General features: G+C 41.6%; 3 protein-coding genes across 11 annotated transcripts; 2 read left to right on the forward strand and 1 right to left on the reverse strand.

The window, feature by feature from the left end:
- Positions 1 to 966: 966 nt before the first annotated feature.
- Positions 967 to 7,901, forward strand: LOC120710023 (CTP synthase-like). 4 transcript variants are annotated; one of them, XM_039995659.1, is made up of 21 exons: positions 1,005 to 1,282; positions 2,576 to 2,655; positions 2,889 to 2,975; positions 3,670 to 3,720; positions 3,817 to 3,934; positions 4,032 to 4,136; positions 4,249 to 4,313; positions 4,621 to 4,704; positions 4,812 to 4,862; positions 4,944 to 5,006; positions 5,096 to 5,142; positions 5,248 to 5,326; positions 5,448 to 5,510; positions 5,984 to 6,073; positions 6,156 to 6,194; positions 6,273 to 6,500; positions 6,591 to 6,676; positions 6,767 to 6,815; positions 6,903 to 6,983; positions 7,090 to 7,183; positions 7,325 to 7,901. In XM_039995659.1, the coding sequence occupies exons 1-21, from the start codon at positions 1,165 to 1,167 to the stop codon at positions 7,510 to 7,512; spliced, it is 1,866 nt and encodes a 621-aa protein (XP_039851593.1). In that variant the 5' UTR covers positions 1,005 to 1,164; the 3' UTR covers positions 7,513 to 7,901. The 4 variants fall into 4 exon arrangements, with proteins under 4 accessions (XP_039851591.1, XP_039851592.1, XP_039851593.1 ...); XM_039995660.1 differs by having other exon boundaries at positions 4,080 to 4,136; XM_039995657.1 differs by having other exon boundaries at positions 967 to 1,282; positions 6,156 to 6,500.
- A 561-nt stretch (positions 7,902 to 8,462) lies between these two features.
- Positions 8,463 to 13,915, reverse strand: LOC120710024 (membrane-bound transcription factor site-2 protease homolog). Of its 4 annotated transcripts, XM_039995661.1 has the most exons (10): positions 13,738 to 13,915; positions 13,514 to 13,579; positions 12,600 to 12,666; positions 11,765 to 11,839; positions 11,587 to 11,690; positions 11,278 to 11,425; positions 10,441 to 10,521; positions 9,903 to 10,367; positions 9,140 to 9,469; positions 8,463 to 8,709 (listed from the first exon to the last, which is right to left on the reverse strand). In XM_039995661.1, the coding sequence occupies exons 1-10, from the start codon at positions 13,836 to 13,838 to the stop codon at positions 8,533 to 8,535; spliced, it is 1,614 nt and encodes a 537-aa protein (XP_039851595.1). In that variant the 5' UTR covers positions 13,839 to 13,915; the 3' UTR covers positions 8,463 to 8,532. The 4 variants fall into 4 exon arrangements, 3 of the variants coding, with proteins under 3 accessions (XP_039851595.1, XP_039851596.1, XP_039851597.1); XM_039995662.1 differs by lacking the exon at positions 13,738 to 13,915 and having other exon boundaries at positions 12,611 to 12,666; positions 13,514 to 13,580; XM_039995663.1 differs by lacking the exons at positions 12,600 to 12,666; positions 13,738 to 13,915 and having other exon boundaries at positions 13,514 to 13,561.
- A 123-nt stretch (positions 13,916 to 14,038) lies between these two features.
- On the forward strand, positions 14,039 to 23,877 carry LOC120710025 (actin-related protein 2/3 complex subunit 2A-like). 3 transcript variants are annotated; one of them, XM_039995666.1, is made up of 11 exons: positions 14,042 to 14,355; positions 14,472 to 14,538; positions 15,327 to 15,534; positions 19,734 to 19,903; positions 20,103 to 20,180; positions 20,522 to 20,654; positions 20,729 to 20,820; positions 22,523 to 22,579; positions 23,285 to 23,356; positions 23,437 to 23,491; positions 23,595 to 23,877. In XM_039995666.1, the coding sequence occupies exons 1-10, from the start codon at positions 14,294 to 14,296 to the stop codon at positions 23,458 to 23,460; spliced, it is 963 nt and encodes a 320-aa protein (XP_039851600.1). In that variant the 5' UTR covers positions 14,042 to 14,293; the 3' UTR covers positions 23,461 to 23,491; positions 23,595 to 23,877. The 3 variants fall into 3 exon arrangements, with proteins under 3 accessions (XP_039851599.1, XP_039851600.1, XP_039851601.1); XM_039995665.1 differs by having other exon boundaries at positions 14,039 to 14,355; positions 23,437 to 23,873; XM_039995667.1 differs by lacking the exons at positions 22,523 to 22,579; positions 23,285 to 23,356; positions 23,437 to 23,491; positions 23,595 to 23,877 and adding an exon at positions 20,941 to 20,991 and having other exon boundaries at positions 14,048 to 14,355.
- The last annotated feature ends 1,328 nt before the right edge of the window (positions 23,878 to 25,205 follow it).

Genomic DNA, 25,205 nt, shown 5'->3' on the forward strand with positions numbered 1-25,205 from the left:
AGATGCAATTTCACTATAAGCTTCTATGAAAAATAAAGTATTACATGGGACGGTATATGAAAACCACTAAAAAAATGAAACTTGTGACCATATCCATTCGATGACAAACTTGTGACCGAAGTCCAAGCATTACAAGTTGCCCTTGAGATACATAAATAATCTTAGGATACATAGCTAGCAACGTATTCCAAATTTGTCTTTTACTTTGGACATTTGCTGGGGCCTGGAGTGCTGGTGTCTTGAGCATGCTGCACCTCTTAACCAACTCCAACAAACCTTCACTCTATATACACCTGAAAACCACAGCTTTTGTCCTACCTCAACCGTCGCCCCTTATCCAGACCTCCTGGCTATAACAAACACAATGGTCTTTTCTTTTAAAGCAAAATTAAAGGAGCTATCCAAAATCCTTACAAACTACAAGTATTACTGAAATAATTTTGTTAACATACCTGAAAAGAGTATAAAACTCATCTAGTTTCTCCCAAGAATAAATAATATTTGACACATTAAAATCCCCTGCAATTGTGCGATGTCTCTTCAACCTGACAGTAGTGATATATATGCTGTACAAATTTGCGCACATTGTTTTGTCTAACTTTTCTCAGAAATTTAGAACAAACTATATTTTCTCCGAAATAATCACTATAAGATCGAATATATAAAAGACTCAAGCATGTTTTCTGTTTTTAAAAAAGGAACCCCGAATGCTATTGCTTGGACCCTTCCAGTTACACTATCCACCATGAGCCGTCACTTTCTCGGCGTTTTGCAACAGAAATCCAATGTGTTGCAGACCACAATCAGACACGGTAATACCCCCCCACCGGCCACCTGGGCTTGCCCAATACCTGTCCGGCAGCAACCAAAATCATTTCCTTTCTTCATTGTTTATTATACAACATGTCCGAGCCTGGAGGTTTTGGGTTGAGTTTTTAGTTGAGCTCTCTGCTCCCTCCTGGCACCGAGGCTCTATTTAACGGCCCCTCGTCCCCTCCCATTCCAGCCTAAAATCTTCCAACTCTGCCGAGCGCCTGAGCCCGCCTCCAGCTCCCCGCCCCTTGGCACCACACTATAGCCTAGTGCCTACTAGCTCGCTTGCTCCTCCCTGTTGTCCGCAGGAGCAGAGCCAAAAAACCCGTCAGCTCGGCGGCAAGAACGGCCATGAAGTACGTGCTGGTGACCGGAGGGGTGGTGAGCGGCCTCGGCAAGGGCGTGACGGCCAGCAGCATCGGCGTCGTGCTCAAGGCCTGCGGCCTCCGCGTAACCACTATCAAGATCGGTACGGCAGCCATTCCAACTTCCATACCCCCCCCCCCCCCCCCCCCCCCCCCCGCCGGGCGCCAGCTCGCTTCCTGACGATTTCTTTCTTTTTGGGGGGTCTCTCTGGCTTTGGCGTTTCCGCGCCAAAACAACCGCTCCCAGCTGATAATCCGAAAAAAGGGGGCGGATTTTTCGGTGGAAAGGCTGGATTTTAAACTGGGTCTGCGTGATCTCGCCGCGCCGTTTGCTGGCTGGGTGCCTGGGTTGTTGGCCTCGGGCTGAGCCCAGAGCCCAGGGCCCAGGCCCGAACGCCTCCCATTTTGTCGTTTCGGCTGCGGATCAAGTGCTGTTTCGGGCAAAGGAAACAGCATTTCCAGAAACCGGGGAGCTGTCTGGGGCGTGCGATGGCCGCGTGGCAGCCTCTCGAATGAATGCGCTCGGTGGCTAGTTCGTGGCCGTGTTAATTAAGCTGAAATGAAATGAAATAGGCTCTCAAATTCGGGTGAACTATCAACAAAACTGCCTCAAACGCATTTTTTGTGCACCAATCTGCTGTGTGGTTTTTGCTGTTTTTGCGTTTCTTGGATAATATTTGCTTCCCTCTATTACTTTGATGATTTCTGTTATCAAGTTAGTTGGGACCTCCAGCTCATTGATGTTGCTTTTGCCTTCTAGGCCTTGTTCTGTACTTCCACACATGTACGCTAACAGTGCTGTTGGTGATTGTTCACAAAACCTTTTCCCTCTCCCTAGAACACATATAGAACTGCATGCTCACAAAACTTTTGGCTGTTTTCATATTTTCTTTTGGTAATTAGCTGTTTTACGCTTTGTTTTCGGTTGTTGGTTACTCGTTCCTTTCTCGAAGGAGCGGATATCTGAACTTGGTGTCACAATCTTAGTTCCTTCAGAGAGAAGGAATCCTCAGTAGTTTGGGTCAATTTTGTCACCTCATGCATTAAAATTCTTTTGACAAAATTTTCATACCATTTTCTGAAGAAAGCTATTCACTTTGCTCCAATTGATTGGTGTGCAAGTACAAATTTTACAAATGATTGGGAATTTGTGCCTTTGTCTTCCACCGTGGTGCTGTGTACCTTTGTTGGGTTACGTTGATGGACATAACGACTCATTCTACCTTTATCTGTTGGCGCATTCATTAGTTCTCTTATGTTCAAGAATTTAGTTGTAAGGTTTCTATCTATACGGGAAGTTGGTGAAGGGTTTAAGAAGCCATTTAGTTTTGTTAGGTGAACATTATTTGCTGCTCGTAGTTTCTTATGGTTTTTCATTTGTGGCCACCCCTCTGCAGACCCCTACCTCAACACTGATGCTGGAACCATGTCTCCATTTGAGCATGGCGAGGTCTTTGTTTTGGATGATGGTGGAGAGGTAACTAACTACAAGATGCTCCAGCATATCCTTTCTGTTCCTCTCTTAACAGGAAAATACTGTTGGTACCATTTTGTGTGATCATAGATTCTCCCCAGTACCCCTCCTGTAATGGACAATTTTTTTTCATGCATTATCTTGTCGCATGGTTTCATATATCTGAAAAAGAAAAGGGTCATGCCGATATTATCTTTTCAGCTGACCGGTCTTTCTTCCTTCTATTTTTCTTGAAGGTGGACCTGGACCTTGGAAATTATGAACGTTTTCTGGATATCAAATTGACCCGTGACAACAATATAACCACAGGAAAAATCTATCAGGTAATTGGACAGATGAACCCTAATCCATGTGCAACTAAAACTTGTGTGGAAGATTGCACTATCAAGTCAAAAGTTTGCCTTTATACTTCCCTATTTTTTTTAATGAGAGGGGGGAAAAAGTCGTTTTTTCCTTTTTAAATTTAACGTTAACAAACCCACGTCATTCAATGGATATCTGTAAGTCATTGAGCATTTGATTGACTGAATGCACATGGAACCCACAAATCTTTATTGAGTCACTTTACATTTCGTCGTAAGATCCACTACAGTACAATTATGCATGTGAAGAATCAGACGGGCCTCTAGCCTGCCACCGTTGTCGGAAGCAGCTGAATAAGATTCAGCCTGCCACATGGTGGATTAATTGTGGAGTTGATGCTCCGTTGGCTGTTTCTATCAACTGGTTAATAAAGAATCTTTCTTCTATTGACCACCTGAATTTTGTATTGGATGCAAAAGTAAACTAGGTAACTAGGTCTGAAACTACAGTTGAAACAAACGCCACTAGCAGCTATATGTTCTTTTGCCATTGCAAGTTAGTAGGACCAAAAACATTACGCCTTTTTACTTCATTATCATGTGATTGCCTGTCGATTATACATAGTCCAACTCTTCTTGGACTTCACGCCAACTGTACCTGCTGGTTTCATCATCTGTAATTTAACATCAGTTTTCTTTGTAATGCTCGAATCAGGCTGTCATTAACAAAGAAAGAAGAGGTGACTACCTAGGAAAAACCGTCCAGGTGCGTGATCAGCATGTGATGGAGTTTTCAGTGAGAAAAATACCATTGTTGACACTTGACAGAGGTTACTAAACCTGTATTCATTTTCATTATCAGGTTGTGCCACATATTACAGATGAAATACAAGATTGGATTGAACGCGTTGCAATGAATCCAGTTGATGGCAAAGAAGGACCACCTGATGTTTGTGTCATTGAACTTGGCGGCACTATAGGTGAACATAATGATTCTATTATTGCATAGTAGCAAACACCTAGTATAGTTTATATTTGCTTAATTGTTCCCATAGTTGTGTAAGTATGCCGGTGCAGGGGACAAAATCTTTTCGCCGCATAATGACAGTGGCATTCTTGATGCAGGGGATATTGAGTCAATGCCTTTCATTGAAGCATTAGGTCAATTTTCGTATCGTGTTGGTAAGAAAACAACATATCTTTCCTGAGCATGACAATTTTACTTCTGGCCTGGTCCTTTGTACAGCTTCCTTTGGCCTCAATCGATATGCTTGTTCCTGTTTCTGTACTGTAGGACCTGGAAACTTCTGTTTGGTTCATGTCAGTCTTGTTCCTGTCCTAAATGTAGTTGGTGAACAGGTGAGTTTTACTACTACGAAAGGTCCAGGAGACTAGGATGCTCGTATAGTTGTTGGGACTTAGGACTGATGTCAGGTTGTAGTATTGTACAATGTAGCAAAATAGTCATGTAGTAATGTCCCAAAAGATGAAGTTTACTTCAGCTTACAATTTAGATTTAATAAAACCTATGCTTTCTTACTGTGCTAACAATAATAGTATTAACTCATTAGAAACTAAAAAATATTATTTTTGTTTGGTTATTTTAGTTGTGGTAGTCTGTTATCTGCTTCCTTGCAAATGATGTTTCTCTTCCTGATTTGTGTAGAAAACAAAGCCTACACAACATAGTGTTCGAGGGCTTAGAGGACTTGGGTTGGCACCAGATGTTCTAGCATGTCGCAGTACTGAGGTAGTCAGCATTCTTCCATTTTTTTCAGTCCTTCAAAGCTCTTTGCTGTTTATTTCAGTTTGATACTGAAAATACATCACTGATGCTCATTTCCGTATTTTTGGCAGCCATTGGAAGAGCATGTGAAAGTCAAGCTCTCACAATTTTGTCATGTTCCGGTAATGATACTACTTGCCATTTCAAGTACACTTTTGAGATTTTACCCTTGCTCTTTCTGAAAAATGCAACCTATGTTGCAGATCTCAAATATTGTGAACCTTCATGACGTGACAAACATTTGGCACATCCCTTTGTTGCTAAGGGTAGGACACCTTTTTTTTCGGACAGAATACCTACCATAAATTTGGAATCAATATCTTATCTAACCATCTACAATGGAATTTTTTTATAGGACCAGAAGGCCCATGAAGCCATTCTGAAAGTTTTAGAGCTTCAGTAGTATGTATTTCTGAAAGATCACTGCAATTTTTCCTCATCTCGCAGTTTGAAGGAGCAATGCTGATGTGTCCACTGTTTTTTTTATATTCCGGTTAATGTATGCAGTGCTGGAAAGGTACCTAGGGAACCTAAGTTGGCGGAGTGGACAGAAAGGGCCACCAAATTTGACAAACTGAAGACTCCGGTAGGATTCACTAGTCATTATTCTTCTTATTGTTCCCAGGGTGAGGGGTAGAGTGTTGCCTCTTATGCTTTTAAGCGAATGGCCATTTAAATCGAGCACTATTGCACAATCAAATTTTCAGGTCAATATTGCCATGGTTGGAAAATATACTGGGCTATCAGATTCGTACCTGTCTGTTCTAAAGGTAACGTTTTTATTCAGATGCACACTTGTACTTGTAATGATGATAATAATATTCTTACACATGAATTTGAAGTTGATCAATCGATAGATATAACTCCAAGTTTGATTGCGAAGCAACGAAAAAAACACTACACCAAAATGACTCACAAGTTATTTTTTTTCAAATACTACATTATCTTTCTGAAAATAAAGGCAGTGTCCCTCCTTACAACAAAATTCTAAGCTGGTGTTGCAGTATACATCATATATTAGTATCTCAGCTGAATATGAGCAGACCTAGGGAACCTGCTTGGATAGTTTCATTTTTTCTTACATGACGTGTGTTTTGAGTTTTTGTTTAAACTGTCGCTATCCTTCATAGTTCGCTGGAGTTCTGCCAGTCAAAACTCTTCTCTTGCTGGAAAAGCAAAGCTTCAATCCTGACAATATTGCTCTTTTTCTGTTGGCTAATTTACCAACCTGACCTTATTTCAGGCTCTTTTGCATGCATCAGTTGCTATGGAAAGAAAGCTTATAGTCGACTGGGTTCCTTCATGTGATCTGGAAGATTCTTCAGCTAGAGAGGTCAGTTTATTGTGGGCACCAAATCAATTTTATTCCTCGATGGTGCTTTTGCTGATGCTTTCAAGATGTTTGTTTCGTGCAGAATCCTGAAGCCCACAAAAAAGCATGGAAGCTGCTCAAGGTAAGCACACTTTACACCAAATGTATGCATTTCTTGCAAGTACTTCTGTGTGGTCATTTGACAGAATTTCCACCACAGGGGGCAGATGGTATACTCGTCCCTGGAGGCTTTGGAGATAGGGGAGTTCAGGGCAAAATTCTTGCTGCAAAATATGCACGTGAAAACAATGTTCCTTATCTCGGCATTTGCTTGGGAATGCAAATTGCAGTGATTGAGTTTGCCCGTTCGGTCATGAAATTATGTGGTGCTAATAGCACAGAATTTGACCCAGCTGCAACATCACCCTGCGTCATTTTCATGCCAGAGGTAGGTTATGTCAACTTACCATACTTGCTTGGTAATTACTATCCATTACCATTCATTTTCATCTGTATACTTCGGACAACACTTTCACAGGGCTCAAAAACCCATATGGGCGCGACAATGAGACTTGGATCAAGGAGAACATATTTCCATGTCAATGGCTGCAAATCTGCAAGGCTGTAAGAAAACAGTAGCCCTCATATTCTTCAGTCTCATGTATAATTGTGTACTTGATGAAGCGAAATATAATTGTTGCAAATGTATCATAGGTATGGGAATGCCACCTCTGTAGATGAAAGGCATCGCCACAGATACGAGGTAGTCTTACTGAATTGTCAGATAGCCATATTAAATCGTATATGCCACTGCTCTTTGTATAACGACGAAAAGTGTTTTGTATTTCAGCTGAACCCTGATATGGTCCCAGATTTTGAGAGGGCCGGACTTCAATTCGTGGGCAAGGATGAAAGTGGAAGACGCATGGAGGTGGACTTGAAATTTTTCTTGGATACTGTAGACTTACAGTTAGTTCCTAATAATTCAATACAAAACTTTCTCCATCACCTAACGGATGGTGCTCTGCTGGATGCAGATCATTGAACTGCCCTCTCACAAGTTCTTCATCGGCGCACAATTCCATCCTGAATTTAAGTCGAGACCAGGAAAGCCGTCTCCACTTTTCTTAGGTAATGCAACTCGAAAAAACAAAAAAAGGACCACGATATCAGTTTTGTTCTTATATCCACTCTTCTACTAATAACATTAATTCTGCTTTCTGAGAATGGCAAAGTGCTTCATCTGAATCAACAATGCATCTCTGCTGACAGGTCTGATAGCAGCGGCATCTGGACAACTAGAACCTTTGCTCCAACGCAGCTGCAACAATCTGCCAAAGACACATGTGAATAACGGTAAAGTCCAGATACGGAAACTGTACCCAACTGTACCTGTGAAGAGTCCATTAACCAGCTTGGTAAATGGGTACTACCCAAATGGCACCGGCATTCACACCTAGAAGCATAAACACTAAGCCAAGGCTTGATTGATATTTGCTCCTACCGTTTTGCTTGTACCCCTTTTCATCTTCCTTTTTGGTTTGTATTTGTCTCTGATCAACTGAGAAGGCTAAGATTCGGCAAGCCCGGCCCGGCCCGGCCCCAGCTCCAGCGACACACGGTTCCGACATTTTAACGAGGAACGTCCTCCGGTCCGTTGAAGCAGACTAGTAGCTGTAGGGTGGTGAGTTCTAGTGCGCGCGCGTGATGTTTCCTTTTTGTTCGAGGCCTATAATTAAGGCTGGCAGTGTCTTGGTAGCATTAGTAGAGCCTGGAATCTCTCAACTATTTGTACAATGTACATTATGGAAGAACTTATCTAAGGATTGAATACACAAATGCTTGGCCATGGTTGCGTTGCCGTGAAAAATATTATCTGCGACACTCACCGAACAGTTTGACTATCCGATTAAAAAAAATGGAAAGCAATATTGTTGCTATTAAAGTTGGTGCCTGTGTTGCAGATAATACGGGTGGCAGAACATCATATGTGCATTCTTTTGATGTTTCTCATTTCTAGTTTTGAAGCCCCAACAGTACTTTATTCATCTAGAAGAAAGTGCGAATTAAGATATATTGTAGGTTGAATTTGAAATAATGACGGTGGTTTGTTGGAGAGGAATAGTGATGAATTTCTGCATGAACTAAGTTGGGAAATTCTCCTTCATCTTTTCTGAAAAAATTAGATTTTTTTGCAGTTTTCCTACTGACAATGAATTTTACTCCACCAAACGCAAAAAAGGAAAATAACTGCAAGCATTACCTGAAGTCTCGCATAATGTTTTTGCCAAAAAATGACTATGAACTTTATGTAAGCATTTGATTTTAGCAACTATACTAGTCTGATAGTTTTATAAGAGACCAACCTTCTATCAATTGTGTATAGTAAACAGTAATTACTCATACAGGATACACCATACAATTGGCATGTATCATGAAAGGATTTTTCCTCTTTGTTCAGTACAATAATTCCACGGTAATTATACAAAAACATAAAATAGTGTAGTGGAATAAAAAATCCTCGAGAATGTAATAACTGATAAAACTGTCCATACAAGACAGCAAACTTTCAGAATTTTGTGTCGCTGTCTCCGGGAAAACCGAGATATGTAGCTTAAGCTAGCCTCCAAAATCGCTTCCCCATCCAGATAAAACACCTGTTCATTGAGATACTGTTAGATGCCAGAAAAACACTCTGAACACTGAAGCATAGTGGGTTCAAACGATAAGAAGATAGTGGTAAACCAAATTTACCCAAAAAAGCAGACGGCAAAGCAAACACTCAGTAATCACATGAATGAAAGACTGAAATTTAGAGGCTAGATGTACTTGTTAATATAAACCAATAGAAACATAATAACTAAGCCCAAAAATAGTAAGGAAAAAATCAACACTTTCAAAAAATTAAACTATCATATCATGTAGCTTCTCCGCAAAATTACTTGCTGAATTGCCAAGTTTCTATGCTGTAATGACTGACACTGTATTCTGCTAAGATTGTCATCTCCTATGCAAAGTTGGGCAAACATGTTGCAAGCGGTAATAACGAACTGAAGAATCCATCATCCTAGTAAAGGAAAGACTCACCGGTAAGCTATTGACTACAGCCAATGCCGCAGACGCATGAAGCAAACTACTTAAACCATTTCCCAAGATATATGGGACATCTGCAAGGAAAAGGAGTGGCCATCGAGGCCAGTAGGGGGATAACCTAACAGAACGCGCTGCTGATAAGAGATCACCCACATAAACAAAAGATCCCTCACAAGGATTCTGTCCAAGGTCATTATCTGTAGCATGTGATGATGATGATAAATTTCCTCCTCTCTGTAAACATCCCCAAGAGTATGGCTTGGCATAAGAGACCTCAATCCATGAAAAGCCTGGGGTCAGAGCAGGTACCAAGCAGTATTCATCCTGTCAGCATTGATCAAATAGACATGCATGAAGCACATTAAATCATACAAACAGATAACTACTTTTACAAGAAGGGCGGACTTCCTAAAGATTATTCATAAAGACTCTTAATCAATTGTCGCATTGTACTCCCTCACCGTCCACTTATCTTGGGCGACCCTTTCCCATTGATCTGTCCAGGACTGTTAGCGTCATGATCTTTTGAATGCATATTTTTTGCTGTTTGCCAATACTATCCCTGCACTTTAAATATGCATACATACACATACAGCTAGCAGCCATGAGCTCAGCCAGCGCACCAAAGCATAAATGGCAGTACTTAAGTGAATAATTCAGGGGCATTTAAGTCCATATAATTGGATCATTGATATAAGTGCTGCAGGAAAGCGCACCCAACATAAATGGACGGATAAAAACAAATCAGGGCTCTTACCTCAAAACATGCACGACTACTTCCGTTATCTTCAGTCCTCTGCCACCCGTTTCCACATTTTCTAAGCTTTACTACATCTTTTGCAATTAAGCAATATTTTCCCTCAACTTCCTTCTGGTCACTACCTCTGCCGATCTTCTCGGTGAAAATGGCTGAGTCATTAGAGATAGCTTTTTCAAAGGCTATCAGTTCATCTGGACAGGGCAGCTTGTCACTTATCTGCCAGAGATTTTTGCTTGCATCCATCCATGAATCAGGCACACAATAACCCTTGCCAGAATTGGTGGCAACATATCTCTGAGAGCCTTCAAGGAACTCAGGACCGCTGGATTTTGCTGTAGTATCTTGGTTCAGAATCTTGATCCACTCATCAGTTCTTGTTATTTTCATACCATCCACAGAGAGGATAACATCATGAGCAGACAAGTATTCTGACAGAGGTGATGTTCGTGGGATTCCTGAGACCTGCTCTGACAGTCTTTTAGATTCTAAAAGGTTGCCAAGATCAGAATTATTAAATGTAAAGAAGCACACCTACCATAAGGCCATCACCACTCACATAAAGAGGATACAACACCACCGGGAGTAATGATGTCATCAGCACACATACTGCACAGAGCTATTAAACATGAAATCATAACAGAAACTTGCAGAACGTCAACATGAATCGAGTACATGCATATACCATTATATTCCACCCCTGAACTACATCTAAAACCACAAGTGTTGTTACAGAGCCTACAGATCCTGACATCTTGTATTTACAGTTCTCTAAGGTCATTTTTCTAAAAACAGCAATTGTTTCTATTTGGCTGGTATAGATCGAGGCCCTGATTTAGGCTACAAACCTATAGTCAAGCAAAGGAATAAAAAAGGAGGCAAAACCATCTCATCTCCTGCATATCGACATCAATTTCTGATGTCCCAGTCAAACAAAACTCGAGTAGGCTGTAAGCAAGATACCACCGATGTAGCCCTAAAATATCAACTACTCCATACTGTTAGATGATATTGGTCCTTCACTTACTAAGTGCTACCTTATGAGAACATAAGGACATACTTGTTTAGTGTAGGAGCATGGTTTCCATTTTTTCAATATATCTCGACTCACATTGTTTAAACCTAATATTCAGTCAGATAATGGCCAGTTAAATCTTATATACTTATTTCTTGTTTGTTCCCTCCATAGTTGCAAGTGAACAAATAATTATGCATGTTTGTTTGATTAAAGCTTCTGTATGACTTAGCAAGAAGTACCACATATATTCAAGGGGAGTAGATGGCAATATCTTATGGAAATAAAAAGAGACATAACCAAAAAAGATGCTTTACTCATATGTTTTGGAAATAACCAATGCACAATAGCATGGCTTACCATAACATTATGCCAAATTCCTGCACAATAAATCCGGAGCATGGAAAAGAGAGGTCGATTCTGCAGTAGGTCATAGTTCAGAGCAACAAATGCTCCAGGAAAAAGTACAGCGACAAATATGGCAACATACTCAATCTCTACTCCCTCACTGTTGCACATGTAGAAAAGAATGTGAACGTGGCAGGAAAATTATTCATTAACAGGCAAAGTAAAACATAATACAGATGCTCTGAGTATCAAATGAGCACAACGAAAAGACGCAACACATCTAACAGAAAAAAAAGAAACGAGAAGGCAAGACATAAAGACCTTGCAGCAGCAATGGCATGTCCGAATTCATGAAAAGCAATAGACAAGATTGTTGACATTATGATGATTGTGGTATCCATAATAGATATGCTGTGCCCTGAAATCTGCAATAAGTACAACTGCATGGTGGGTTGTTGATGTAAGAAGCTAAAAAAAAGAAGTTCCAAATTCTACTTACCAGTAGGTTCTTTAACCAGGCACTAAGACATCCACTCCGGAGATAAAACACACCAATTGACTCCCAAAGTAGCATCTAGGAAATCAAACAGATCACACTACGTAAGGCTTACTCGAGGGAAAAATATAATCAAAGATATAACTCTGTTGACATTACAACAGAAGATATGTGGACTACCTCCTAACCCACAGCATATTTATAAAGAAATCATGGGAATTGATATGAGTGAAAACCCAGGAAATACAGAAATTTAAGATACATAACTACAGGTTGATAATATTAAATGCAGTTACTATAAGAGTATCAAGTGGTAGACTTAATTAAATTAACAAATACTTAATACTATCATAAATCTATTAGAGCTCTAATCATATCCGTGAGAAAGCAAGGACTAAAAGTTTGAAAACAAATTCTTTGGAAATATTGAACCGCCGTAAGGAAATCCCCGTGCTTTACCCGATAAGAACTTAATCATTATAAGCATAGATGTCAATTTTATATATTATAATAAGTTATAACAAAATTAAGAAGCCAACATATATTTAGGAAAGTGCATGTAAAATATCAGCATTGCCTCTGTCTGGAGAAGCAGAACGTCCATCCATCATGAACCAATACAACTAATGGAGGCATATATAGACTTGTATTAGGCATTGTAAATTATGTTAATAATCACGTCATACTGTGCATTATAAGGTACAACTGCACAAGTTGTTCTAACTGTTTGAGAAGCAACAGTCGGTGACATCACGGGATTCCATGATACAAATGAACATTTTTAACTTTTGTATATAATGTAGAGAACATTGGGAACAATTATCAGGCATCAACTGACCAAGGATATACCGACTAAAGCAATGAGAGAGAAACAAACGCCTATGGAAAACCATCCTCTCATGAATCTGCAAAAAATGGAAGGTAACTCAGTACAACTTTGAAAGCGGTGCTTTGATTGACATTCTGAGAGTGGCAAAGAAACTACACTTCAGTCTTTGTTTTGACACCACTGCTTGAAATGCAACTGAATTTTGAATACAAATGTGTGTACAGCGCATCTAGAAAGATCTATGGTTGTACCTAAGGGGTAAGAACCAAAAGGAGATCATAAAGTTTTGCAATGTAGAACAGCGAAAGGAAAGCAGTGCAAGGATCTGGTCTGAAAAAAGTACATGATGTTTAATATGGAACGGCTATCCCATATGAATTATAGAATGGTAGTGCTACCACTACTTATCAGTACAAAGAATACATACAGTTCTATATGCTTAAAATTCCAGAGAAGAAAAACGGAATAAGGACCCTAGACGACAGAGAGAAATGCTAAATTTCATGGTTAGTTGGTTACACAAATAAGTCAGGCACTGAATTGGTTATCAAACTATTACAACGCCAGATCTACCAGAATGACATGTTTAACTTCAGTCTTCTATATAGATAGCATTGCTTTAGACGAAGTTAAAAGCTAAGAAATTGAGAATACAAATGTGAACAATCTGGCAACAGGGTTTAGGGTATATGTAAGAGCAGAAAATTCTAAATGTATATTGAAATCCGCAACAAAAAAAAATAGTGAAACGAAAGCAATGCATGGATGTCATCTGAAAAAAAGAAGGGTACATCGGTTACGTAGTACTTCAATTCAGAATATCTTGCACCAGATGCTACGGACGTACACAACAAAATATTAGCACCTAAATTTTCTGCTCAAGCCAAAATCAAGGAACTAAATAAAAGCTTCAGAAACCATACCTAGCATACTTCGACCCCAAACTGAACAGGGTGTCATTGAAGCCATATATCTTGCAGTCACAATACCTGAATTTTGCGCATCAACAATAGCAAAGTTTAAAAATAACTCCCACTACGGTTACTAAAGAACAAAACGAAAATACGAGAGAGAAACCTAAGAAGGAAGCAATTTAGATCGAGCTTCACGAGAGAGCGCGAGAGAAGAGGCCGTGCAGTTCACTAACCAGCAGGAGACGGAGTGCTCGGTGCGGCGGGCGGAGGTGCTCGTGGGCAGGGACGCCGGCGGGCGCGCCCGCCGCCTGCCGCGGCCTGCGCCGCCGATCATTCGAGCAGCAGGGCGAGCCGGAGAGATGCGTCGCCGCCGGGCAAGCTAGATTTCAGTTGGGCTCGGTCATTGCAAAGGTTCTCACTCGCAATTTGGAGTAGCGTTTAATTGCCGGTGATTATTTAACCGTCGGATCTATATTGGAGGGTTGACATTGTCGTAAGTAAAATGTTGCAGATACACCCTTCAGCTCTCCCGCATTTACATCTCCCATCCTCCACTCTCTGTCCATTTCGCCGGCGGCCTGCTCCTTCCAAATCGCGTCCCGTTTCCACCAAAAAAGAGGTGCAGATCTCACGGCCTCGCGCCACGCCGCAGCTTCTAGAAGCTCCGTCGCCCGCCGCAGCACGCTTGTAGAACCTTCGGGTCGATTCGATTCGCGAGGGAATCCCATCGGATCGAGCGGGGCGGAGGGGTGCAAGCTTTGGTTGGAAGGAGAAGAGGGGAGGAGGAAGATGATATTGCTCCAGTCTCCGTCGAGGTTCCTGCTCCAGATCCTGCAGGACCGCGTCCTCAGGTAAGTCGTCCGCTGCCGCGCTGCTGTCGGCGTAGAGACCACAGAACCGCGTGCTGCTGCTGGCGGTATGGTTGTTTGCAGCAATTTCATTTCATTTCGGTCTCGGTGCGGTGCAGCGGCGAAAAGGTCATGGACATCGACTGCCACACGGTGGAGTTCGACGACGTGCGGTATCATATCCAGGTGAGTTCTGTCTTGTGTCGCGTCATAATTTGCTCCAAAAACAGTGGCCGCTGGGCCAATTATGGGCAACAAATGAATGGTATGCCACCAATGTGGCATGGGGTTGACAAATTTTGGCGTCCATCCAAATCAGTTTCGAATTCTTGGGCTAGCTAAGTTTTGGCTAGGTGGGTTGGGTCACAAATCGAAAATTTGATCTCAAGGTGGCTATCCATTTGATATTCCAGTGCCAAAAAGTAGATGCAGTTTACATTGTTAATTTCACAGAATAGAACAAGAGTCGCTCGTTGACTGAGAAAATTCTGCCAGTTTGTGCATGCCATTAGCATTTCCCTTTATTATCGTCGGACTGCCTATTTTGTTCATGTAAGAATAACTGTCACCTTTTTACTTTCTTAGCTCTTTCATATGCTGAAATTGTTAGCAGAATATATACTGATCAAGTAAGCAGTCGCAAACTCTTAGAGTCTTAGTGGTGAAATCGTGACTGTAAAGCTTTCTTCTGTGTAATCCAATGTAACAAATATGGACTTGCGGATTTTTAAGTGTTTCAAATTGATAGGTTGATATTGTTCTGTTTTAAGAGGTTTTCATCTAATTTCACTGTGTGTGTATAGCAGCTCCTCTTGGGAGCAGAAGCTGCATTTTACCCAATTGTAATAGTTTTCTTATTTTCAGTGTTGGAAAATTGTGGACATGACTCTGCCGTGTATGAACTAGCCGTTAGGACCAGTTATCAGTTGCCTCATGCTTAATATCATGTCCTGATGTAATTGGTTTTTATTCAGTTTTCTATGAGGAATTCAAAGGTAATGGTGCTATCAGTTGCTTTGCCGCTCCCATCTCCTGAAGCGATTCTGTGTGATGGGCTTCCAGTTGGTGCCATTGAAGCTATAAAGGCAGCATATGGGCTGGTTGTGCAAATTCTTGATCCTCCAAAGGATGGATTTGATCTCACGATGAAGATAAACTTGACAAAGCTTCCGCCAGATGAAGGTTCTAGAGTTCCTTTTCCAAGGTTATAATTGTCTTGTTGTGCTGCATGATCAAATTGGTTGATGCTTCCGTGTATCTTTAAATCTCACTCGTAGTAAAACTTCAATATAGTATAACATATCCAAGGTTATAGTTGCCTCGTCGAACTACACTATCAAATTTCCTGGTGATTCCGTGTGTTATTAGATGCCATTCATGGGCAAAATTTAATTTTAGTGTTGCCAGATAGTTGGAGACTGAGTAGATGCTTCAGATATCATGCACATGTATGATGCAGTTGGTTGCCTGAGACTTAGATTAGTTGTGCTTTGACTAGATTAAAGTAATTTCTGCCCCCACAAAAGAAAAAAGTGACAAAAAAAACTCCTGAAATAGTAAATCCTTCATTTTTCTGGCATTTTATCTATACATGCTCATTTAACTCAAACTTGTTTGCACCTTTGCATCTGCTGCCTAGTTCTGTTCCAATTATATCGTTTTCCTTTGTTCAGTTCTTCTTAATTTATTCCTTTAGTCCGGTAAGTTGTAACTCCGCCTATGCTGACTGGAAGACTCTCTCTCCTGAGTCGTCTCAACATAGCCGGTCCCAAACCCGGGTAAAGGAGGAGGGTTGCGTTAGGTTTTGGCAAACCAGCATAAAAAATGCCACTCTAATGGATATGAAACCTACAAGAAACTCGTTGGGGCGTAATCCTCTTAGCGACGCGCTACATCGGAACCCGGGTGTGGTGATAAATGGGCAAGGGCCGGGTCGCCATCCCCCCAAGGGCGCGTCGTATCATGACCTGGGTACGATGATAAGTGAGCAAGGGTCGGGTCGTCACCTGAATGGCGCGCTACATCTACGCTCGGGTGTAGTGAAAAATGAGCAAGGGTCTTCGCACTTCCCTCGATGGGTGCGAAGGGTAAGGAAGCTAGCCGAGCCAACTAGGTTTCGTATAGGTAGCTGGAACGTAGGGTCCCTAACGGGTAAGTTGCGAGAGCTAGTTGATGTAGCAATTAGGAGGCGTGTAAATATTCTATGCGTTCAAGAGACTAAATGGAAGGGCCAGAAGGCGAAGGAGGTTGAGGATACTGGCTTCAAGCTTTGGTACACGGGAGCAACTCCGGGTAGGAATGGTGTAGGCATATTGATTGATAGGAGCCTTAAGGATGGAGTCGTAGAGGTTAGAAGGCAAGGCGACCGGATTATCCTAATCCGGTTGGTAGTTGGAGATTCGGTTTTGAATGTGATCAGTGCATATGCCCCTCAGGTAGGCCTTAGTGAGAGCACCAAGATGCAGTTCTGGGAAGATCTAGATAGAATGGTTAGTACCGTGCCTACCAGCGAGAAACTCTTCATAGGAGGAGACCTCAACGGTCATGTGGGTGCGACTAATGTAGGGTTCGAGCGAGTGCATGGGGGTTTTGGGTATGGTAGTAGGAGTCAAGAGGGGGAGGATGTGTTGAACTTCGCGTTAGCCTACGACTTGTTGATAGCGAATACCGTGTTTACGAAGAGGGAATCCCATCTTGTGACGTTTCGTAGTGGACAACACTCGAGCCAGATCGACTTTATCCTTACTAGGAGGGAGGATAGACGTGATTGCTTAGATTGTAAGGTGATACCCGGGGAGTGTGTTGTCCCTCAACACAAGCTTGTGGTGGCGGACTTTCGTCTTCGGGTACGTGTCCACCGGGACAAATATACCAAGATTGCGAGAACAAAGTGGTGGAAGCTTAGAGGGGAAGCGGCACAAGCGTTTAAGGAAAGGATGCTAGGTGAGGGGCCTTGGGAAGAAGGAGAAGACGCAGATGACATGTGGCTAAAGATGGCAACATGTGTTCGGACGGTGGCCTCAGAGGTGTTTGGCGTGAGTAAGGGAGGCAAACAGGAGGGGAAAGACACCTGGTGGTGGAACGACGAGGTGCAAAGGGCTATTAAGGAGAAGAAGGAGTGTTTCAAGCGTCTCCATCTTGACAAGAGTGCAGCCAACATCGAGGGCTATAAATTAGCGAAGAGGGTTGCAAAGCGAGCTGTGAGTGTAGCAAAAGATAAGGCGTATGATGACCTGTATCAGCGGCTAGGCACGAAAGAAGGGGAAAAGGACATTTATAGGATGGCTAGGATCCGCGAGCGGAAGACAAGGGACATCAACCAAATCAAATGCATTAAGGATGGGACAGATCGACTGCTAGTGAAGGATGATGAGATCATGGATAGATGGAGAGAGTACTTCGACAAGTTGTTTAATGGGGAGAGTGAGAGCCCTACCCTTGAGTTAGATGACTCTTTTGACGATACCAACAGACGTTTTGTGAGGAGAATTCAGGAGGTAGAGATCGGGGAGGCTTTGAAGAGGATGAAGAGAGGTAAAGCGTTGGGTCCTGATGGTATTCCCATTGAGGTGTGGAGATGCCTAGGAGATAGAGCAATAGTTTGGTTAACTAAGCTTTTTAATCTCATTTTTCGGTCAAACAAGATGCCGGAAGAATGGAGGAGAAGTATATTAGTACCTATCTTCAAAAACAAGGGCGATGTTCAAAGTTGTATTAACTACCGTGGGATTAAGCTGATGAGCCATACGATGAAGCTTTGGGAGAGGGTCATCGAGCATCGCCTAAGAAGAGGGACAAGTGTGACCCAAAACCAATTTGGGTTCATGCCTGGAAGGTCAACCATGGAGGCGATTTTCTTAATACGACAATTGATGGAGAGATATAGGGAGCAGAAGAAGGACTTGCATATGGTCTTCATTGACCTTGAGAAGGCATATGACAAAGTATCGAGAAATGTCATGTGGTGGGCTTTGGAGAAGCACAAAGTCCCAACCAAATACATTACCCTCATTAAGGATATGTACAAAGATGCGACGACGTTTGTCCGGACATGTGATGGCAACACCACTGACTTTCCTATTAACATAGGCCTACACCAGGGGTCAGCTTTGAGCCCTTATTTATTTGCTTTAGTGATGGATGAGATCACAAGGGATATACAAGGTGAGATCCCTTGGTGTATGCTCTTTGCTGATGATGTGGTGCTAGTTGACGAGAGTAGGGCAGGGGTTAATAGGAAGTTAGAGCTGTGGAGACGCACGTTAGAGTCGAAAGGGTTCAGACTTAGTAGGACCAAGACCGAGTACATGATGTGCGATTTCAGCGCGACTAGGCATGAGGAGGGAGACGTTAGTCTAGATGGGCAAGTGGTGGTCCAGAAGGATACGTTTCGGTATTTAGGATCGGTGTTACAAAAGGATGGCGACATTGATGAAGATGTTAGGCATAGAATTTCAGCTGGCTGGTTGAAATGGCGGCAAGCTTCTGGCATCCTTTGTGACAAGAGGGTGCCACAAAAGCTAAAAGGCAAATTCTATAGGACAGCAATTCGTCCGGCGATATTATATGGTGCTGAATGTTGGCCTACAAAAAGACGACATGTGCAGCAACTGAGTGTAGCAGAGATGCGGATGTTGCGGTGGTTTTGCGGGCACACAAGGAGGGATAGAGTCCGGAACGAAGTTATTCGGGATAGGGTCGGGGTGGCACCAATTGAGGAGAAACTTACTCAGCATCGGCTGAGATGGTTTGGACATGTCCAACGAAGGCCTCCTGAGGCGCCGGTGCGTAATGGGATCCTCGAGCTAGTCGATAATGTAAAGAGGGGTAGAGGTAGACCTAAACTGATGTGGGATGAGTCGGTTAAGAGAGACCTTAAGGATTGGAACATCTCTAAAGAGATAGCTTTGGATAGGAGCGCTTGGAGACTAGCTATCAATGTGCCTGAATCTTGAACTTATTTCTTTCGGGTTTCATCTCTAGCCTATCCCAACTTGCTTGGGAAAAAAGGCTATGTTGTTGTTGTTGTTGTTGTTGTCCGGTAAGTTGTGAGCTAAGATATTTTTATGTCTACTGGGAATGAAAGTCGTTTTGTACTACTGAAGTGTTGTTTTGTTTTCCCAGGCCATCATAATAGGTTTTTGCTGATGATGACTATTTCTCATATTTCTCTTTTCATTAAAAGAAATTTACATTTAGGCCCTTGCACGTTTTCTTCTGAATGTAGGCATTTGGTCAGAGGATACTTGTCTGCGGCAATAATTCATTTATGATAAACCTTCGAAAGCCATAGTCATCTCCTAACATGTGATCCTTTTTGCATTTAAGTCATATTCTCAGTATTTATCTCTTCTAACTATCTTTTTTTTACTGTATTCCAGAACAAAGAAATGCTATCTTGACACAAATTGCATCTGTTAGAGAGGTTGTACTGGGTGCACCACTGAAGGTTCTGCTGAAACATTTAGCCTCGAAGACAGTTGCTCCTAATGTTGACAAGCTTGTTGCTCTTGTTCACCGTCCTAATGAATCCTTTTTCCTCGCTCCCCAGGTATTACTTTAGGGGCAGCCATATCATATAAGTGTGCATGTCACGCAACTAACACCTAGGTGCTATATTAGTTTTATTAGTCCTGGTTATTCTCTGTACATGAATGTATTACTTATGTATTTGATGTTACGATCAATCTGTTCAATGCTGCATCTATTTTATTGTTTGCACCAAATGGGATTAACTGTTGGCTTTTCAGGCAGATAAAGTTACTATTGTGTACCCAATGAGATTTCAGGACTCCATTGATATTGTTTTAGCAACATCATTCCTGCAGGTATTTTGGATGCTTCCTTCTGTCTCTTTCTCAGCTTCCTGGCCTCCTGTCCTCATGGCTATTGGTTTTATCTGTATAATATCAACTACAGTTTGCACCAAAGACTAGCATTAACCTTTTTCAGAACTGGTACAATTCATGCTGCAATGTATATATGCAGCAACCCTTTATTTATTGAGTTTTTCAAGCTCAAATAAAACTTGCCCTTTTTTAGGCACTTACTATCCTGCCAAAAGGCATGCATAGTTATCCTCCCAAAAAGCCTTTCCGTAATTCCGTTATGACACAATCTGATGGGACCATTTTGCTTACTCTTTTCTCCTCTTGCTGTTTAAATTTAGGAATTTGTGGAGGCAAGACGAACTGCTGCACTTAATAATGTTCCTTCTTGTATGTGGTCTCCGGCACCTCCTCTTGAGTTAAAAGGGGTACCTGCTGAGGCACTGAATGCAAATGCTGGCTTTGTTACTTTTGGTAATCTGAGCTTTTCCTAGTATGCCTTGTTCCTCCATGAAGCTATTTTGCCTCACAAAAATTTCTTTGTGCAGTTGTTTACCCTCGGCATGTTGAGGGTAAAAAGCTAGACAGAACAGTTTGGAATTTGCTAACATTTCATGCTTATGTAAGCTATCATGTAAAGGTATTTTCTGCATCATTTTTTTTTATAAGTTACTGACACCAGGCTCCCTGGAATATATGGGAATTTATTAGACATGGTGAATTTGCACATATCATATGAATGGCTGGATTTGACTGACAGGAACCAGAAACTGATTGACAAGAGGGTGCCACAAAAGCTAAAAGACAAATTCTATAGGACAGCAATTCGTCCGGCGATGTTATACGGTGCTGAATGTTGGCCTACAAAAAGGCGACATGTCCAGCAACTGAGTATAGCAAAGATGCGGATGTTGCGGTGGTTTTGTGGGCACACAAGGAGGGATAGAGTCCGGAACGAAGTTATTCGGGATAGGGTCGGGGTGGGCACCAATTGAGGAGAAACTTACCCAACATCGGCTGAGATGGTTTGGACATGTCCAACGAAGGTCTCCTGAGGCGCCGGTGCGTAATGGGGTTCTTGAGCGGGTCGATAATGTAAAGAGGGGTAGATGTAGACCTAAACTGACGTGGGATGAGTCGGTTAAGAGAGACCTTAAGGATTTGAATATTTCTAAAGAGATAGCTTTGGATAGGAGCGCTTGGAGACTAGCTATCAATGTGCCTGAACCTTGAACTTATTTCTTTCGGGTTTCATCTCTAGCCTACCCCAACTTGCTTGGTAAAAAAGGCTATGTTGTTGTTGTTGTTGTTGTTGAACCAGAAACTGATTGGTTTGCATTGAATGACACTATTGTGGCTTATTTTAAGTAACATGTGCTGTTGTTCTTTGTATGCCTCACTTACCCATGGAAACACACACGGTCTCTTGATAATGATTGTAGAGAGAGAGAGAGAGAGAGAGAGAGAGAGAGAGAGAGAGAGAGATTTGTGCAACAGCACACACCAAATGAGGTGGGGTGACATTTCATATATATAGCCAATAGGCTTTGTATACAAGGAAAGGAATCACAGTATACATGGAAAGCACAATTACAGCTATATCTGATAGATTTCGCCATTAAAAATATAGCAAATTTCCAACGAAGTATGCAGGCCTCCGTAAACCATCTGGACAAACTATTACAGTGGGGGGGGGGGGGTTGCATCAGACCAGTAGAGCTGCTAATACCTGTAGTCTCCAAAGGATTCTTTTTATTTTATTCCTTATTTGTCACTAGCAGGGTTGAGTGACCATACAACCTTCTTTTGCCTTGGCCTGTAATTGCATAAGGCTATCTGAGGACCGATTAAGAATAGCTCCCTTAGCAGTACCTAGCAGTCTCAATGGTTGAACAGCACTATGTTGAAACATATGATACTCATGTTGTTTCTGTAATATGTTAGCCCTATTTCTGCTATACAGCTTGCCAGTAAGCATTCAGTACTTTATGCATCTCCTCTGCCATTAGCTCAAAGTAATTGTTTCTATGTACTTATAGTCAAGGAGGGTTGCTCTAGTCATTACTTTATTTTTGAGCATCCCATTTGTCAAGCAGTGAAATCTTGGTTCTTACAAACCCCACAAAGCATTAATACCGAGATGCAGAGAATCATAGATTATTAGGTGTCAAACAATACTTATCACTTATATAAACAAAACATGCCTCCTTTTTTCTTTTTATTTGTTGTGGTAGCAGTTTTGTGCTCACAGTTATTATCTCGTATTAACTCTTGATATTGTGTTTACACTAATCTGTTATTTAATAATTGTTCAAGTTCTGAGTTGCTATTTCCTTTATCAGTGTTCCGAAGGATTCATGCATACCAGGATGAGGCGCAGGGTTGAGTCGCTGATCCAGGTAGATTCAAACAACCTCTTATTGGACCAAGCCATTCTAAAGATGTAGTAAATGCTTTATCCAATCTCTCCACTTCTCCAGTAATCTTGCACAGTTCATTCATAATTCTTAGTACCCTCTCAGCGTGAAGTGCTTTAGCAACAGGTGCTGGTTTAATCTTAATTAAGTAGTATTGAGTTGGTTACTACTGAAACAAGAAAAAAATACTGTGAACAATGTTTCTACATGAGCAGTGTTTCTATGGTTATTAATATTTTCTTTCAGATATCTGTATCCATCCATTAGGAACATGGGATGGTTACTACTTAAACAAGAAAAAAAACATAGAAACATTATTCAAGAAAAACTTATTTCCAAGCTAGTCCCTCCGTCCTTCAATGTTTGTTAATAGCACACCATGTGCACTAACCAAGAAAGCAATAGTTCCAAGTAAAAGTAAATGTGAAATTACGATCCATACCCGTACTGAACAATATGATACAAACAACCACGATTCTTCTTTTAAATCATTTAACTAGGGGTAGTGAGTGGAAGTATTGCAATGGAAATGTTTTTCTCCCAAGGCCATGGACAAACATAGTGGAACAGAGGGATTAGCTTTGAAATAACTTCATAGAAAAACCTAACTGAAATACTGATTGCTTCAGAACCATGCAATTTGTAGTTCAGGTACACAATGCTTGCCTGACCTGCTTGCCACTGCAGGCTTTGGACCGAGCGAAGTCTGATGCGGAGAAGCTGAAAAAGTTGGTCAATGGCGGATCTTTCAAAAGACTGGTTTGTACTTTGTGCAAGTAGCTAGCATAGGTGCATAAGAACATCCCTTGTACCACTACTGATTCGAACTATCCTCGTAGAGTCTAAAGAATGAAGGGAATTGAAGCTTGCGCTTGGAAATGTTTGACAAATGAGGTTGGACTTTCCTTGATGCTACTTGGTTGGTGCATTGAGCACAAAATCAAAAGGGGTGGAACCGTGGTTCTTCTCTTATATTTCGACGAATATTTGTATTCAGTGCTACTTGGTGATGTCCGTTCAATTCTATGGAGCACAAGATTGAAAGGGTGGAACAAAGCCGGCATCATATTGTTCCTCTTACATTTGGGTGAATATTTAATGTATTCAGTTCTCACAACGGAATATTGATGAGAAATACTAGGTGCAACATGCCTCTATAAATCATTGAGCAGATGCTTTAATAACTTATGAAAATTTTGCTCTGGAGGCGCTGTATTTACTGACTCTATTTACTTGTTGTACACTTCTACTGCAGAAAAAATATTGTACCTTCGAAGTTTGATGCACAATCCCCCCCCCCCCCCCCCCCCCCCCCCCCCCCCGGGTCCTTGCGCATGTAGCCTGGATCCCTCTAGCGTGCATCCTCTCGCGACCTATAAGCTGTAGCTCCGCCATGGGACAAAAACGTAGTCCCGCCTGGAACTCATCGATCATGAAAGGGTCATGACCACTCTTTCTTTTGAGGAAAGTGGGCACGTTATATTCATTTATAATAAAAATGTTTACGAGCACAATTCGAATATTGGAGATGCTGCTTTTGGGAGATGTGAAATCCTGCTTCTGTGCTTTATACCGTAGCTAATATGAAATGTATTCCCTCCGTCCTGGAATGTAAGGCATCGAAGGGTTTAAATTTGTACCCAAATATAAGATATCTTAAAGTCTTTTGGATTAAAAGGCACGCTAATCTTCTTGATTTTGGTGCCAAATTTGTAAATAAATCAATTGCGGTGGGCCAGAGTAGTAAAAAGAAAAGAAAAGATATGTCAATCTCCTTGGTTTTGGTGCGGCCGCTGAAAAGTAAGCAATTGATTAACTAAACAGTGCACTAATAAGGGATACATATGTTTTTTTTCCTACTTTCTAGGACGGAGGGAGTAGGCAGCAGCCCGTGGTCATCCACAAATTTTATTAGGTCTGCTGATTCTATATGAAAATATTTGGCTCGGTTTGATTATTCCACACACTGGACAGTAAAAGAAGAGATGAAAATAGAACGGCCAGGGTGGTTGCTCTGCCACATGCCAAGGGAGCACACTACATTCACTTTACAAAACTGCAAAAACTAGTAAACTACCATAGCTCATGGATTTTTGTCAATATAAGAATTCTTAAGAAAAATGAAACTAGAATTTTCCACGATGTTGTCAATCATGTTTTTTTTTGAGATGGAAAATTCATCGCTGTAAATCGGCAGCTACAAGTTTAGTAACATCGCAAGGTAACCCATCAGGCCACAACAACACAGCACCGGGCATCAATTTCGCATCCACTCTAGCTAAATGCTGCGCTACAGAATTACAGGAAAGCTTGTTTTGTTAATGTGGCATACGACTTCCGTCTTTCATCCCGTCGCGTGTTGGATGCGCAGTGATTCTGGGCCTGCTAAACCAACCTCTTGAGTCTTGACCCATTGGATATTGGGCCGCAGAGAGCTAGCTTCTTGTGAGTTGGGCCTCTATCTATTTGGTGTTATAAATTTTTATAATATTTTCTATAATTTTAATTAAATATGTAAATAATTGAACTCTCCAAGAAAATTAGGATAAATTATAATTTCGCGCAGAAAACTTGACTCGTGAGAAAACCACGCGCTGAGGATACTGCT

The sequence above is a fragment of the Panicum virgatum genome, chromosome 5K (assembly GCF_016808335.1).
Source record: "Panicum virgatum strain AP13 chromosome 5K, P.virgatum_v5, whole genome shotgun sequence".
Taxonomy (NCBI): domain Eukaryota; kingdom Viridiplantae; phylum Streptophyta; class Magnoliopsida; order Poales; family Poaceae; genus Panicum; species Panicum virgatum.

Coding starts and splice junctions, on each gene's coding strand:
- LOC120710023 (XM_039995657.1), top strand. CDS start 1,165: ATGAAGTACGTGCTGGTGACCGGAGGGGTGGTGAGCGGCCTCGGCAAG. Junction 3,935..4,031: donor TGAACTTGGCGGCACTATAG/GTGAACATAATG, acceptor ATGCCGGTGCAG/GGGACAAAATCTTTTCGCCG. Junction 6,677..6,766: donor GGCTGCAAATCTGCAAGGCT/GTAAGAAAACAG, acceptor AATGTATCATAG/GTATGGGAATGCCACCTCTG.
- LOC120710024 (XM_039995661.1), bottom strand. CDS start 13,838: ATGATCGGCGGCGCAGGCCGCGGCAGGCGGCGGGCGCGCCCGCCGGCG. Junction 13,580..13,737: donor GAGCACTCCGTCTCCTGCTG/GTTAGTGAACTG, acceptor CGCAAAATTCAG/GTATTGTGACTGCAAGATAT. Junction 9,470..9,902: donor GTAGTCGTGCATGTTTTGAG/GTAAGAGCCCTG, acceptor CAATGCTGACAG/GATGAATACTGCTTGGTACC.
- LOC120710025 (XM_039995665.1), top strand. CDS start 14,294: ATGATATTGCTCCAGTCTCCGTCGAGGTTCCTGCTCCAGATCCTGCAG. Junction 20,655..20,728: donor TGCTGGCTTTGTTACTTTTG/GTAATCTGAGCT, acceptor TTCTTTGTGCAG/TTGTTTACCCTCGGCATGTT. Junction 20,821..22,522: donor ATGTAAGCTATCATGTAAAG/GTATTTTCTGCA, acceptor TTCCTTTATCAG/TGTTCCGAAGGATTCATGCA.